A 12389-nucleotide genomic window follows, 5' to 3' on the forward strand; every position below is an offset into this window, starting at 1 on the left:
GTCGAGCGCAGGCTTCTTAAGGAGCGAATACTTCTCATGGACCTAGTAACTGAACTCCATCTGGTTTAACCTAATCTAACTTCACAAAAATCAAAGTTTCCTATACAAGAACTTGATTTTGAGACTGAGTTGCATGGCAGCTATTATGTTACAGTGATACGATCTGAAAACTTTTTCGGAGGTTTTATTGTTGTCTTCAACAATAATCCAAACCAAATTTCGGGAGAATATTTTCTTTAATAAAAATACCTTCATACGAGAGCTGGGTTTTGATCGATTACTTTGTCTGGTAGCTATATGCTAAGGGGTCCGATATAAGCCCTTCCGACTGAACTGTTCCTTGGGGATGTGTGTAAAATTTCAGTTAGATATCTCAAAAACTGGGGAGCTGCTTCGGATGACTCGTCATGCTGACCATTTACATTGGTGCTGGATCATCCAAAATTAAAAAATTAGGTTTCAATTGTTAGATCACCGTTCTTCATTTTCTCTTTTGTATATAGACTCTTAACACGTTTGCAGTGGTCGTCATCAAAAGAGGGGATTCTCATACAAGGCTGTTGTGCCTTTCTCATTGAAGGTGTTTAGCGGGTGCCAAACCCAGCATACAACCTTGGGTAGGGATTATTAGTCTTCTAACTTTAGCCCGCTTTCACACGATTTTTTTTGGCTACCCAGAGGGTAATTGGTCTAAGACCGGAACCGGAAGAACCATTTCTGGCCACTCCCAAGTGAATGGCGCTCAGAGAACTTTCCTCACTTGCGTGATGTTCTACACATGGCTCCATCCTCTTAGGCCAATAAAAAAGAATAGTATATAGACTAGATTCAGTATATTAAAGTATATTAAAAGTATTCAGTTTTCACCACGGTGCTGTACATTTATAAACAATTTTATTGTAAATTGTATAAACAATTCGTCGGTGAATTGGGCAAGGACAAAACACGGGCAATTTTATTGACGTCATTTTTAAAATTCAGAAAGTCAGAAGTGTATAGACTATTTTCAAGCTATTTCGTTGTAATAATCATTAGGTGTCACTTACATATATCTCCTACTAATAAAAAAACTGATGACGATTCAAGATATTACTGTGATCAAATTGAAAGTTGAATTTTGTCCATTTTATCTCCTTCCAAGTAAACCCCTCCCGCTGCAATACACTTAGGCCAACGAATTTTCCAGTCATCATAGCACTTGGAAAAATCTTCCATCTTGATGGACATCAGAGCCTTCATCGATTCAGCTTTTATATCCTCAATTGAGTCAAAACGGTATCCTCGAGGTGGTCGTGTGAATTTGCTAAATAGCCAAAAGTTACACGAAGGTAAATCAGGCGTATGCGGTGGTTGCAGCACGATATGAGTTGAAAATGTGGCGAAATTGTCACGAATAACCAATGCAGTATGAGATTTCTTTGTTTAATAAATTCAGACATAGTAAACATCGAAGAATTCAATTTTAGAGCCTCACAAAACGACGCGTATCTCAAATACTAATGACAAAAAACATTAAGTAACTACCAACTTACAGATAAAAAATTTACCAATTCGAAAAACGCGCGAAGTTTAAATTAAAAATTCTCCTTTCAATCATAGTAGTACTTACGATAGACCATTATTTAATATCATTCAAACTAATGCAGGGTGTTAAAATTTTGGTAGTTTCAAGTATTTTCTATGTGGAAAATATAAAAAATTTTTTGATGCATTTTTTCCGAAGATTATGGGTACCAAAAAAGCGAGTTCGCTTGCCCTACTTAATATCAATATGAACTAGTGGAACAAAACACTACGGCATTGGTATAAATCAGTCAAATATGTAAATCGATTTATAAGAAATGGCAGGTCAAAGATAATTTCCTCAACGAAGCCCTATTGACATTAATACGATTTGAAACTAGAGATTAAAGGCTTAAATGCAAATACATAAAGTATTAAATACAGGTGTATGTATGCGCAAATGTGCAGTGTGTTAATGAAAATGAGATTAAAGCATGCCTGACATGCACACGAACATATATACAAACAAAACACTTACTATAGGCACATGCTGTTTGGAACAGAAATTTCCTTTCATTGTTTCCGAGCAATTGCGCAGTGACTAATTAGTCAACGACGTTTTAAATTTTCAATTAATTCTAATTTAAGATCAATATATACACGCTTTAGTGATGCCAGAGTGAGCCTTAAACAGTACGACTAGTAGTCTCACATAAGCTCAAAAACAGAAGATGAATCGTATATATAAAATATATTTTTATACAAATATTTATATATAATTATAGTATATACTTTAGTAGTGAAATCTATAATACATTTAAGTTGTATCTGTTTCTATAACAAAATTTTTGTTGCTTTCTGCTTTTCAGACAATTATGACCTCCGCGAACACAGAGAAGCGTGAGCATCTATACAAAATTCTAGTCATCGGCGAATTGGGCACGGGCAAAACGTCGTTTATCAAACGCTATGTGCATCAGTTTTTCAGTCAAAATTATCGTGCCACAATCGGTGTAGATTTCGCATTGAAAGTACTACATTGGGATCCAAATACAACCGTCCGTCTACAACTGTGGGATATTGCCGGTCAGGAACGTTTCGGCAATATGACACGTGTTTATTATAAAGAAGCCGTTGGTGCTTTCATAGTGTTCGATGTAACACGCAGTGGCACATTCGATTGTGTGAGTAAGTGGAAAGAGGATTTGGATTCGAAAGTTCAGTTACCCGATGGCAGCCCGATACCCTGTATACTGTTAGCTAATAAGGTAAGTTAAAACAAGAAATTTCGACTGTGCCGAAGCTATGTAGAATATCCTCCACAGGCGTATTTTTTTCACAAAGTGATGTAAAAAGATCTATATCTTAAGCGGTTACATGAGTAAAAACAGTTTATTTTTTTTTTTTTCATTAAAAAAAATTATGTAAATATTGTATTATAATTTTTTATGGTTTTGGCAGACATTTAAAAAAAAATTAAAATTTCAGTGAAAATTTCGCGACAAATTAAAAAAAAAATCCTTCGCCCAAGCCTTTAAGTACTGTATCTCAAAGACCTGTGAAAATTTTCATGAAGATCGGTTGAGTTGTTCTCGAGAAATCTCGCTAACCGGCTTCAAAAACATAATTTCGAGAAAAACGCGTTTAAAGACGGCGCACTTAGCCTAGTTAGCCTCGAGCGCACGAGTTCTCAGGGCTGTATCTCCGAAAATATTACTCGGATCAACTTGAAAATTGAGGACAATATTCTAAAGGTGTTGTAGAATTTAATAAGAGAATAAAAATATTCGATTTTTTGTTAACCCATGTAACCCCTTAATTTTGTTCGGTTAGTTTGTATTGCAGCTGTATGCTATAATGCGCTGTTTTGTTATAAGCTGTTTCTTGCTATTATTTGGGTTGCTAAAACCGAAAATGATACTAAAAATTTTCAAACACGTAGTATTTTTTGTGTTGTAGTCAAGGAGAATCACCACCATTTACTAAAATTACAAAAAAAGCTGTGCGTGATGAAAAATTTTTGAACTCAAATTCGTAATCAGGGCACTTAAAATACACCACCGACTTTTTAGCACGTCAGTCGCAAATTTTTCCTTCAGATTTGTTGAGTAGTGTAACCTATGATAAATTTTATAAGCTAAGTTGTCATATAAAAAAGTTTTCCATATAACAGTTGTAAGAACTCTAGAAAGATTAAGAAAAATATATTTATATATGTATATAATATATTTATATTTTTAAATTACATATGTACATATGCATAAGTATTCCAATAATTATTTGCAATTTTCTGTACAGTGCGATCAGGAAAAACAAGGTATTGTGACCACACCCGAGAAAATGGACGAGTATGTACGTGAGAATGGTTTTGCCGGCTGGTATGAGACATCAGCCAAGGAAAATATCAATATTGATGAGGCCGCCAGGGCTTTAGTGAACAAGGTGAGCGTAAATATTGTTATTCACCTTTTCTTAGTTTTTATAATTATTTTTAAAACTTTTGCAGATTTTACTCAACGACAAATTGATCAGCGCCGCTGACCTAGCTGACAGTGAGAAATTTAATCTAAATAGTTCCGCAGAACAATCGTCAACAGAAAGCAAAGGCAAATGTTCCTGCTGACCAGTTCCCTTGAGAAAAGACGGATAAAATCATACACACAACTTGCTGCATCCATTGGGAAACATTTAAGTTAATTGTAATTGAACGAATGCTTTGTCAGTTGAATGCATTTCGCTTTGCGCAATAGCCTTAAGTCTTAAGTCCGTTGCCACATTAACTGAGCATCGCGCACTTTATCGTTGTACGATGAATCGAAAACAAAATTTAAATCATACAAATTATATTTACATAGATTTGTTGCATAATACATCAGTAAAATTAAAATGTTATTTAAATCCACACACTCTTACATAATACAAGATAAATACAATACTATATACATGCAGACATAAATTTTAACTTTAGAACTTAAGTATGAATAAGTGTATAACGTCGTTGTTAAGTACTTGAAAGCAAAGAGAAAAAAATAATTGGTAAACTCATACATATATACGTTATTGCAACTAACTAAAATTAAATTATTCGTAGCCGATTTACAGATTTTATACGCCCTCATACGCCTGCATAACCAAATTTCAAACGCGTATGTATTTATGTAGTCGTACTCGTATATTTCAGTGCCTTATCGCACGTAAATATGTACTATGTATTTTTAAATGCTTGTTATGTTAATCTTTTTTATCAAATAAAATTAAATGAGATTTTTATTGTAGAGGTAACACATCTACTCGAGATAACTAAATGCTATGATAACTATTTAGGATTCGGTTTTGTTTTTTATAGAGAAAGTATTCTGCGATAAGCATTTTGAGATGTTTTTTTATTTGTCTTATTTGTGTTCTGGATTCCAACCACATTTGATAACAATAGCTAACACGCAAATAAGAAATATTTCTATAGCACACCTGAATAACAGCGTGGTATTAAGTAAACATAAATATTCATTTATTTTTGGATACATTTCCATGCATCTTCCTGTTAAAAATTAAATAGAAAAATGGTTTGCTTGACAAAAAGTGGCTTTAACAAGCAATATTTGTAATGATTCAAAAGGTTAGTGACGCTTCGTGGATAAAATAACATACATATATAAATGGCAGGTAGTTTCCGCCTTGTTTTCATATACATACATACTTTGTTTGCACATTAAGACCGCATCATCCATTTAAGTGCTGTGATCCAAAAGGAAGTTACTTCATACATCACATGGAAACTGCTGCCGTCTACTTTCAGAATAAATTAGACTAAATACAATTTATCAGAAAAAAAACTTTACGTACCTCTTTCTGCCTGCGGTAGCTCCACTTGTAAGTACGCTAAAATATTACAAGAGCACAAAACACAAAATGCAAATATTTGAAATATTGATATCACTGAAAACACTTTAATTCACACAAATAATCACAAAATAGTAAACGCCGTATTTGTTTAAATTTATTAGATTTTATACCAAACATGCAGAACACTAAAAAGACGCTTCTAAACGTTTCTTTTCGCGCGCACCAACTTCAACTGTCAAAATGAGGCGGAAAGGGAAACGAGAAAATACAAAAGAAACGAATTATAACAGGGTCGCAATGCTTTTGGCTTTTCAATTAGAGATGTATTTAACTTAATATAACATGTTACACAGAAAAATTGAGTATTTTATAATTAATATACACAATTTTAAGCTTGTTCATTTAAAAAAAATATTAAATTCCCGTAATGAAATGGTCCAATTGGAATGCTTTGTCAGCAATACAGCACCATTTGAGAGACACTGTACTATTGCTTCGTTCTCTGATTGACATTTCAGTTTGAAGATTTTGACATTTTTCGCATTTTTCATATTTCTTTTAGTTGTCTTTCAATTTCTTGTTTCTTGAAAAAGCGCGAGTGAAAAACGCATTTCCACGAGACGCAGTGCTAATTATATATTTTTTTTTATTATTTTAACAAATTGCAAATACAATTATATAGATAACTTACATTATTTGTGGCATAAAAGTGCACTTGTTGCAGAACTTGGAGTTTGGAGTGAAAAGACGGACGGTGATATTGGTATGAATAGCGCCATCACGACCATTAATTTTTATTGCCTACTTGCTTGACTTCTTCGCTACCTAGCTTCTTGTCCGCGTTCCCGTATTCCCGTATATGTGTTTCGGTGCTTCGTACGTCACTTCAAATCGCATTATATTGCTTTCGGCCATTTATATTGAGAGTTGACCGCTTTATTTGCGCACAAACAAGAATTATAATAAGGAATTGTGCATAATTGATGACGAACAACTGAAAGAAGTGTGTAAACGGAGGACATTATTCGATAGTTTCATTATATTGCATTTGGAAAAAGCATCAAGAAAGAATTGTGCACTAGCAAATTTGCAGCCACTGTGTAACAAAGCAATTAGAATATATTGCAAATAACAATGGCCAATAATAATGCGGCGGCCCATTACAACAGGAATGGCGTTGCTGGCAATATCAAACTTGGAGGCAAAGATAGAACCAATTACGTTGAAAGTGGTAGTGCAGTAAGCAACCTAAACGACGTTTGTAATTTTCTACAACCAGGAAATTTAAACTCAGCCTTTAACTTGCCACCAGGCGCTTGTTCTTACGATCACCTTGTAGAAATGATAAGAGGTCTCGATCTGCAGGATGACGGCATTAAAATGAATCATAAAATTGGAGCTATCCGATCAGACTTCTGTATGCTAGTACACGATGAAAATATGTTATGGTGAGTAACTTATGGTATTGCAATAATTTTCTTAAAAAATATCGAAGTATGTGAACACTTATTTGGAGCTATATTAACATTAACAAATTTTTGCACATGGTACTGGCATTTACAGCACGATAACCAAACCGTACATCTATAAGCATGAACCAATTGTCAATTTAGTTTTCTTTGTTTTTGTTTTCAAGCCAACAAATAATTATATTATACATAAATACATACATACGAACGTTTGTAGAGTATGTGACTAATACGATTTTGTCCAGTGAATGAATGCTTGCAAGTTTTGCTTTAACGAAGACTGCCTAGATTAAATACATACGTCCAAAGTTATTTTGTGTCAATTTTATAGCTTTCGCTCATGGACGCATAAAAATGCGAAAACGAAGTATACATAGAATTCTATAAATTTCTTTCTTATAAGTTATAAAAGGTTTTGAACCTAATTAAAGCTTGCTTGTTAGCTTCTTCTTATTAGTATGGACAAAAACATAAGAAATTACTATCACCCACATGTTTTAAAAACATGCTACTTAATTTGCCAATCTGAATTTAAAAATAATCATATGTATTTAATTCCACCTGTCAGTGAACTTCATAAAATAACCAGATGTTCCGCTTGACCTTGCATAATGCTTGTCTGTATGTATTTGCACATACACATATGACGAGCTTTTAACCGTTAGCAACTCATATCGATGTGCATTTGTTTTCTGCGTCCACAATTGAAGTTCAAGATACAAATGTGTTTAATTAATTGTTTGTTTATGTACGTACAAACAAACGTACGCGTACATTTGCACGATAAGTGACCATATTTTTTCTACTTTATATCTTCAACGAAAAAAATTTTCTATTGACTGATTATGATTAATTTTTTTTTTAATTGAACGTTGCAGGTCATTGCCCTAATACAATCAGAAATTATCTATAAACAAATTTTTTACCATAATAATTATTGGCTTAAACTAGTCTATTGTTTGTTGTCTATGAATGCAATGTTTTTATACCTTAAACATCATACTTTTTTCCTTTTTTTATACTGATTAAATATGTTTAAACTTTAATGTATTTGTTTTAAAATTATTTAACATACATATGTAACATATAATTTCTAATTCACAGTGAATGCATGGATTATATTAATGACAAGGCTTTGGCGGACGGTGAGATGGCATTGAAATTCGCCATGCTCTTTTCATCGCACAACTTTGACCAACTGGCAATGAAAGATGTCAAAATACGTAGTGCCATGCTAAAGGTGCTGGAAGCAAATTATTTAAATGCCGATACATATCGTATCCACGATAAGGAACGTCTTTACAATTCTATTACGCTATTGGGTGAATATTATAACCGAGTGCGTTTAGCTGACCAATCGCCTATTACGATATTGGGCAAATCCTTACTTAGCTTACTTATACGCGAAGTTAGCGCACTGGAACCTATTAATGTGAAATTAGCTAAATTAATACTATCACAAATCACACTAAACGGTGATATAATACGCGTTAAACATAAAGACGAACTGACACAACTGCTCTACCACATAAGACGTAATTTGATTGAGCAACCGGCATTAAGTGCCACCGTAAAAGCGTTATTGCTAATGACACTCGATCTGTACTATAGTAATTTTACAAATTTGGGTACACAACTCGAGCAAATGTACACAAAATATTTAGTGCAAGACGTAGAAGATGAGGGCAATAACAACGTCAATGTTGCTTTGCAACCACAATCACTGCCAGTATATGTGCCAGCGCAGCAAGTGCAATTAGTGCAGCCGCAACCGTTATCACCACTACCACCTCAGGTTCAGCCGCCACTTAATACTAGTACAGATTCATCGGTGGAGGCGCCTACCAATGCAGTTCTTGAAAATGATGATAGGAAAAATGATACACATGATTTGTACGACACACAGCTGTCAACCAAAAAATGGAGTGAGCAAGTGTGTGAAGATGCATTATATGAAGGCGAATTCGGCAATGAGTTTAATAGCTATGAACAGGAATACAATGATAATGATGATGGTGCTAAAGGTTTTGATAACAAAAAGACTGGGGGACGCTTAAGTAATGGAAGTGACAAATTAAATTCATCAGGTGGTAATACTAGTCGGCGTACTGATGATGATAGTTCTAGCCGAAATGCTAGGCGTTCACAAAAACCACGTAATTCACCGCGTCCATTGAAACATCAGCAAAATGCCGGTAACGAAAGGTGAGCTACAACGGAGGAAAAGTTAAACACAAATTATTTATAAATCTCGTCATATACTCTTTGCCTAATCCGACAATAACTTATCTCATTATTTCTCCCAAAGGGATGGTCCACATGATAACCAGTCGTCAGCGTCACAACATGATGAAGATCAGGATGAATCAAAACCGCTACCTCGTTGGCGTGCGCCACGTTTTAATCGCGAGAACGAATTTCATAATAACGATGGTCCACAAAATAATCAACAACGCCGTTTTAGCACCAGTTTCGATGATGATCAAAGTGTGCGCAGCGACGGCGGCAGCATTCGTTTGTACAGCATAAATGATCGTTTGCGACATTCGCAGGAGAAAATGGAACGTAGCGGTAGTAATTTCAACTCAATTGCCAATTCCAATTGGGACAGACAGTCCCAGCATGCAGACGATCGCAGTGAACGTTCCTACATTAGCAACTATGAGCGTGGCAATAATTATCGACGCGGCCACAATCGTAATTTTAATAATCGTCAAACCTATGATAAACCACCGCGCTTCCAAAAGCAACAACATAAAGATACTAACATACACAGTAATTCATGGCGTCAATCACGTAACAATATCATGCATAACTCATATCATGATGAAAACTCTTCATATCGTTCCAATGGACCCGAATCGAATAGTCGCAGTTCATCGCGCGCCCGTACCCTCCCCCGTCCAGGCAAATCACGTCATTTCGAGGACGCCGATGAGTGTGCTAGCAATGCGTCAACGTATCGTCGTAGCCAAAGCCCTTCTACGCATAAACAACATCAGCAACAACAGCGTTCACGTAATTTCAATCCACGTTATAGTAGCCAAAGCAGCCTGGCAAGTGAAGCGTCAAGCACATTTGATCGTCGTCCGCGCAATCGCAACTTTCCACGGCAAAACCAACAGCAGCGTCAAGAACGTTGGGAGGATACCCATAGCTTACATGGCCAACCCGAAGACAATACATGGGATACGAAAAATGACAACAGCGAACTGGTGCGCAATGCACGTCAAACTGCCAAGTATATGAACTACTTGTCTTCCAAGAAGTGAGATGAGGCCAATACGTTGAAGGTGGCCGAGCATGCGCCGCGGTAACGTTTGTTGCATGAAAAGCAAAACATAAAGCGTCATAAAAATGGCATAAGCAAATAACAAGAACTATATTGACGAAAAAAGAGGGACGTCGATTACACTGCATGTGTGGTTTACATACTATTTACTTTTTATTATTTTGTTTCCTTTATTATTATTATTCACGGTTTACTTATACACACATTTATTAGCTAAGTTCATCCAGGTACAAATTGTATGCCTGTTTTTTTTTTATTAATTTAATACTTTTTTCTTTTACTATTATTGTTGTATGTTAGTAGTCAGTTGTTATTTAAAAACTATAACCACCAATCAAATCAAAAGTGTTTTAAATCTTTAATTTGATTAAAAAAAGCATCAGCAGTTATTGAGCATTTTATGAAGGCTGTGCGATTAAACGTTAGTTTAATTTACTAATGTAATTATATCAATTTTAAAATTTTTATTTTTAACTGATTGTGGTTTATTTACTGTTGATAAAAAATAGAAAAACAAATCAGCTGTGAGAGCAACAAAGAAATTTGTTTTAAATTGCATCTTTGACAGTTTAACAATGAATTTTGACTAACACTTGGTGAGCAATGAAAATTGTTGTAAAAAGTAAGCTTGCATATAATAATTTGGTAAATGCAGCAGGTATAACCATTATCAATGCCATGTGACAGTAACCTTGAATCAACTTTTATAAGATTGTATATAGCAGTAGTTTAATCGCACGGTTTGCAGCAAAAATTGTAATAAAAGCATACAATTTAGCACAAATTATCTAGTTGGAAGTTAACGCTAAGCCCATCGTCTACGTCTGTAACATATTTTGACCTAGACATTGCATTATTTTATTAAAATATATTATTTCAATTATAAATATACATAACGCTAGTATAAAAAGGGACTATAAAATTATTTTAAGAAATTGAAATTGTAATTGTAATGATCAGTAATACAATTTGGACAAATTACTTTCATTTACAGAACTCTTATAATATTGCTATGGATTTGATTTCAATTTAATATGTTTAATCATTGATTTGCATTTCATAACCAAACTAAAGAGAAACTGTTTTTTAATTACTCCAATTTTCAACATAAAACCAAAATAAAAACATTTCTAATGTAACTAGTTATATTAATGTTTAAACTTAAAAAACAATTGACTAATCAAATATTACCATACAATTATTTATAAAATACATAGGCAAGCATTTGAAATCATTATTATGTCCCTTAACAGGTTATATAGTGCGCCATTTACTTGTGTTAGTTTTACATAGCACAAGTTGCCCGTTGTTATGTCAGTCAAAGTGTTGAACGAACATTTAATAATTAATAAATACATAATAAGCCTCTTAGTACCTCCATTCATTATGTGTTGCCATTGACATTAAATTAAATTTAACATTAATTATCGATAACAGTCACATTGAGTACATCACAAACATACAAACAAATTGTTTTTTTTTTTTTTAATTATACTTTGTAAATATATACTATATTTTTTACGCAAAAAATATACAAACAAATCGTCGGTCTTAACTTAAATGAAATATACAGCTGTCACAATATTTTTTTAACAACAATTATGTAACCAATATCTAACAAGCGAATTCAGATATTTTAAATCAAGAAAAACACATTTCTAAAAAAAAAATTGTAAATGTAAGCATAAATTAATTAGTTACAGTGAATGAATGAAAACTAAACACATTGCGAAATCAAATTATGTAACACAATTCAATATTGGGTGTTGAAGAGCGCGTGTAGAGTGGAATGAATTTAAAATTTCATACTGTATGATTTTTCTAAGAGAACAAATGAAAGATATTGAACACCTAGTACATAAGCAAATAGTTTTAATACATACATAACATACATTTATTAATTATTAGCTAGTTAAACAAAAAAACAATAAAATCAAAGATTTGTTAAGTGGAAAATAATGTTGTTTTAAATTTTTTACAACTTGAATTTGAGTTCCCTTCACTTCTTCTTAACAGCAACATTTTTATAGCATAAAAGGGTATAAGCATTTTGTATCTTCTTTCGGTTTGTATTGCAGTTTGATAGCAGCTACTATATGCTAAGATGGTCCGATATCGACAGTTCCGACAAATGAGCACCTTCGTTGAAAGAAAAGAATGTGTAAAAAATTTCAGTTCGCTATCTCAAAAACTGAGGAACTAGTTCGCGTATGCAGACAGCCAGACAAATGGACATGGCTAAATCGACTCAGCTCATCATCATGATCACCTACTTATATACA

The 12389-nt window shown here is 33.8% G+C and overlaps 2 protein-coding genes across 4 annotated transcripts in view; both read left to right on the top strand.

Moving 5' to 3' along the window:
- The window catches only part of LOC126757348 (mucin-5AC), a 40869-nt gene extending 36096 nt beyond the window's left edge, over positions 1-4773 (top strand). For all 3 annotated transcript variants that reach the window (XM_050471185.1, XM_050471186.1, XM_050471184.1), the window contains 3 exons: positions 2373-2771; positions 3802-3945; positions 4010-4773. In XM_050471185.1, the coding sequence (XP_050327142.1) occupies positions 2373-2771; positions 3802-3945; positions 4010-4126 (660 nt within the window). In that variant the 3' untranslated portion in view covers positions 4127-4773. The remainder of the gene's footprint in view (positions 1-2372; positions 2772-3801; positions 3946-4009) is intronic.
- A 1195-nt stretch (positions 4774-5968) lies between these two features.
- On the top strand, positions 5969-11673 carry LOC126757352 (putative uncharacterized protein DDB_G0282133). Its single transcript, XM_050471188.1, has 3 exons — positions 5969-6794; positions 7920-9020; positions 9124-11673. Exons 1-3 carry the CDS (start codon positions 6481-6483, stop codon positions 10085-10087), a joined length of 2379 nt encoding a protein of 792 aa, XP_050327145.1. The 5' UTR covers positions 5969-6480; the 3' UTR covers positions 10088-11673.
- The last annotated feature ends 716 nt before the right edge of the window (positions 11674-12389 follow it).

This window comes from Bactrocera neohumeralis, chromosome 4 (genome assembly GCF_024586455.1).
Source record: "Bactrocera neohumeralis isolate Rockhampton chromosome 4, APGP_CSIRO_Bneo_wtdbg2-racon-allhic-juicebox.fasta_v2, whole genome shotgun sequence".
NCBI lineage: Eukaryota > Metazoa > Arthropoda > Insecta > Diptera > Tephritidae > Bactrocera > Bactrocera neohumeralis.

Coding starts and splice junctions, on each gene's coding strand:
- LOC126757352 (XM_050471188.1), top strand. CDS start 6,481: ATGGCCAATAATAATGCGGCGGCCCATTACAACAGGAATGGCGTTGCT. Junction 6,795..7,919: donor CACGATGAAAATATGTTATG/GTGAGTAACTTA, acceptor TCTAATTCACAG/TGAATGCATGGATTATATTA. Junction 9,021..9,123: donor CAAAATGCCGGTAACGAAAG/GTGAGCTACAAC, acceptor TTTCTCCCAAAG/GGATGGTCCACATGATAACC.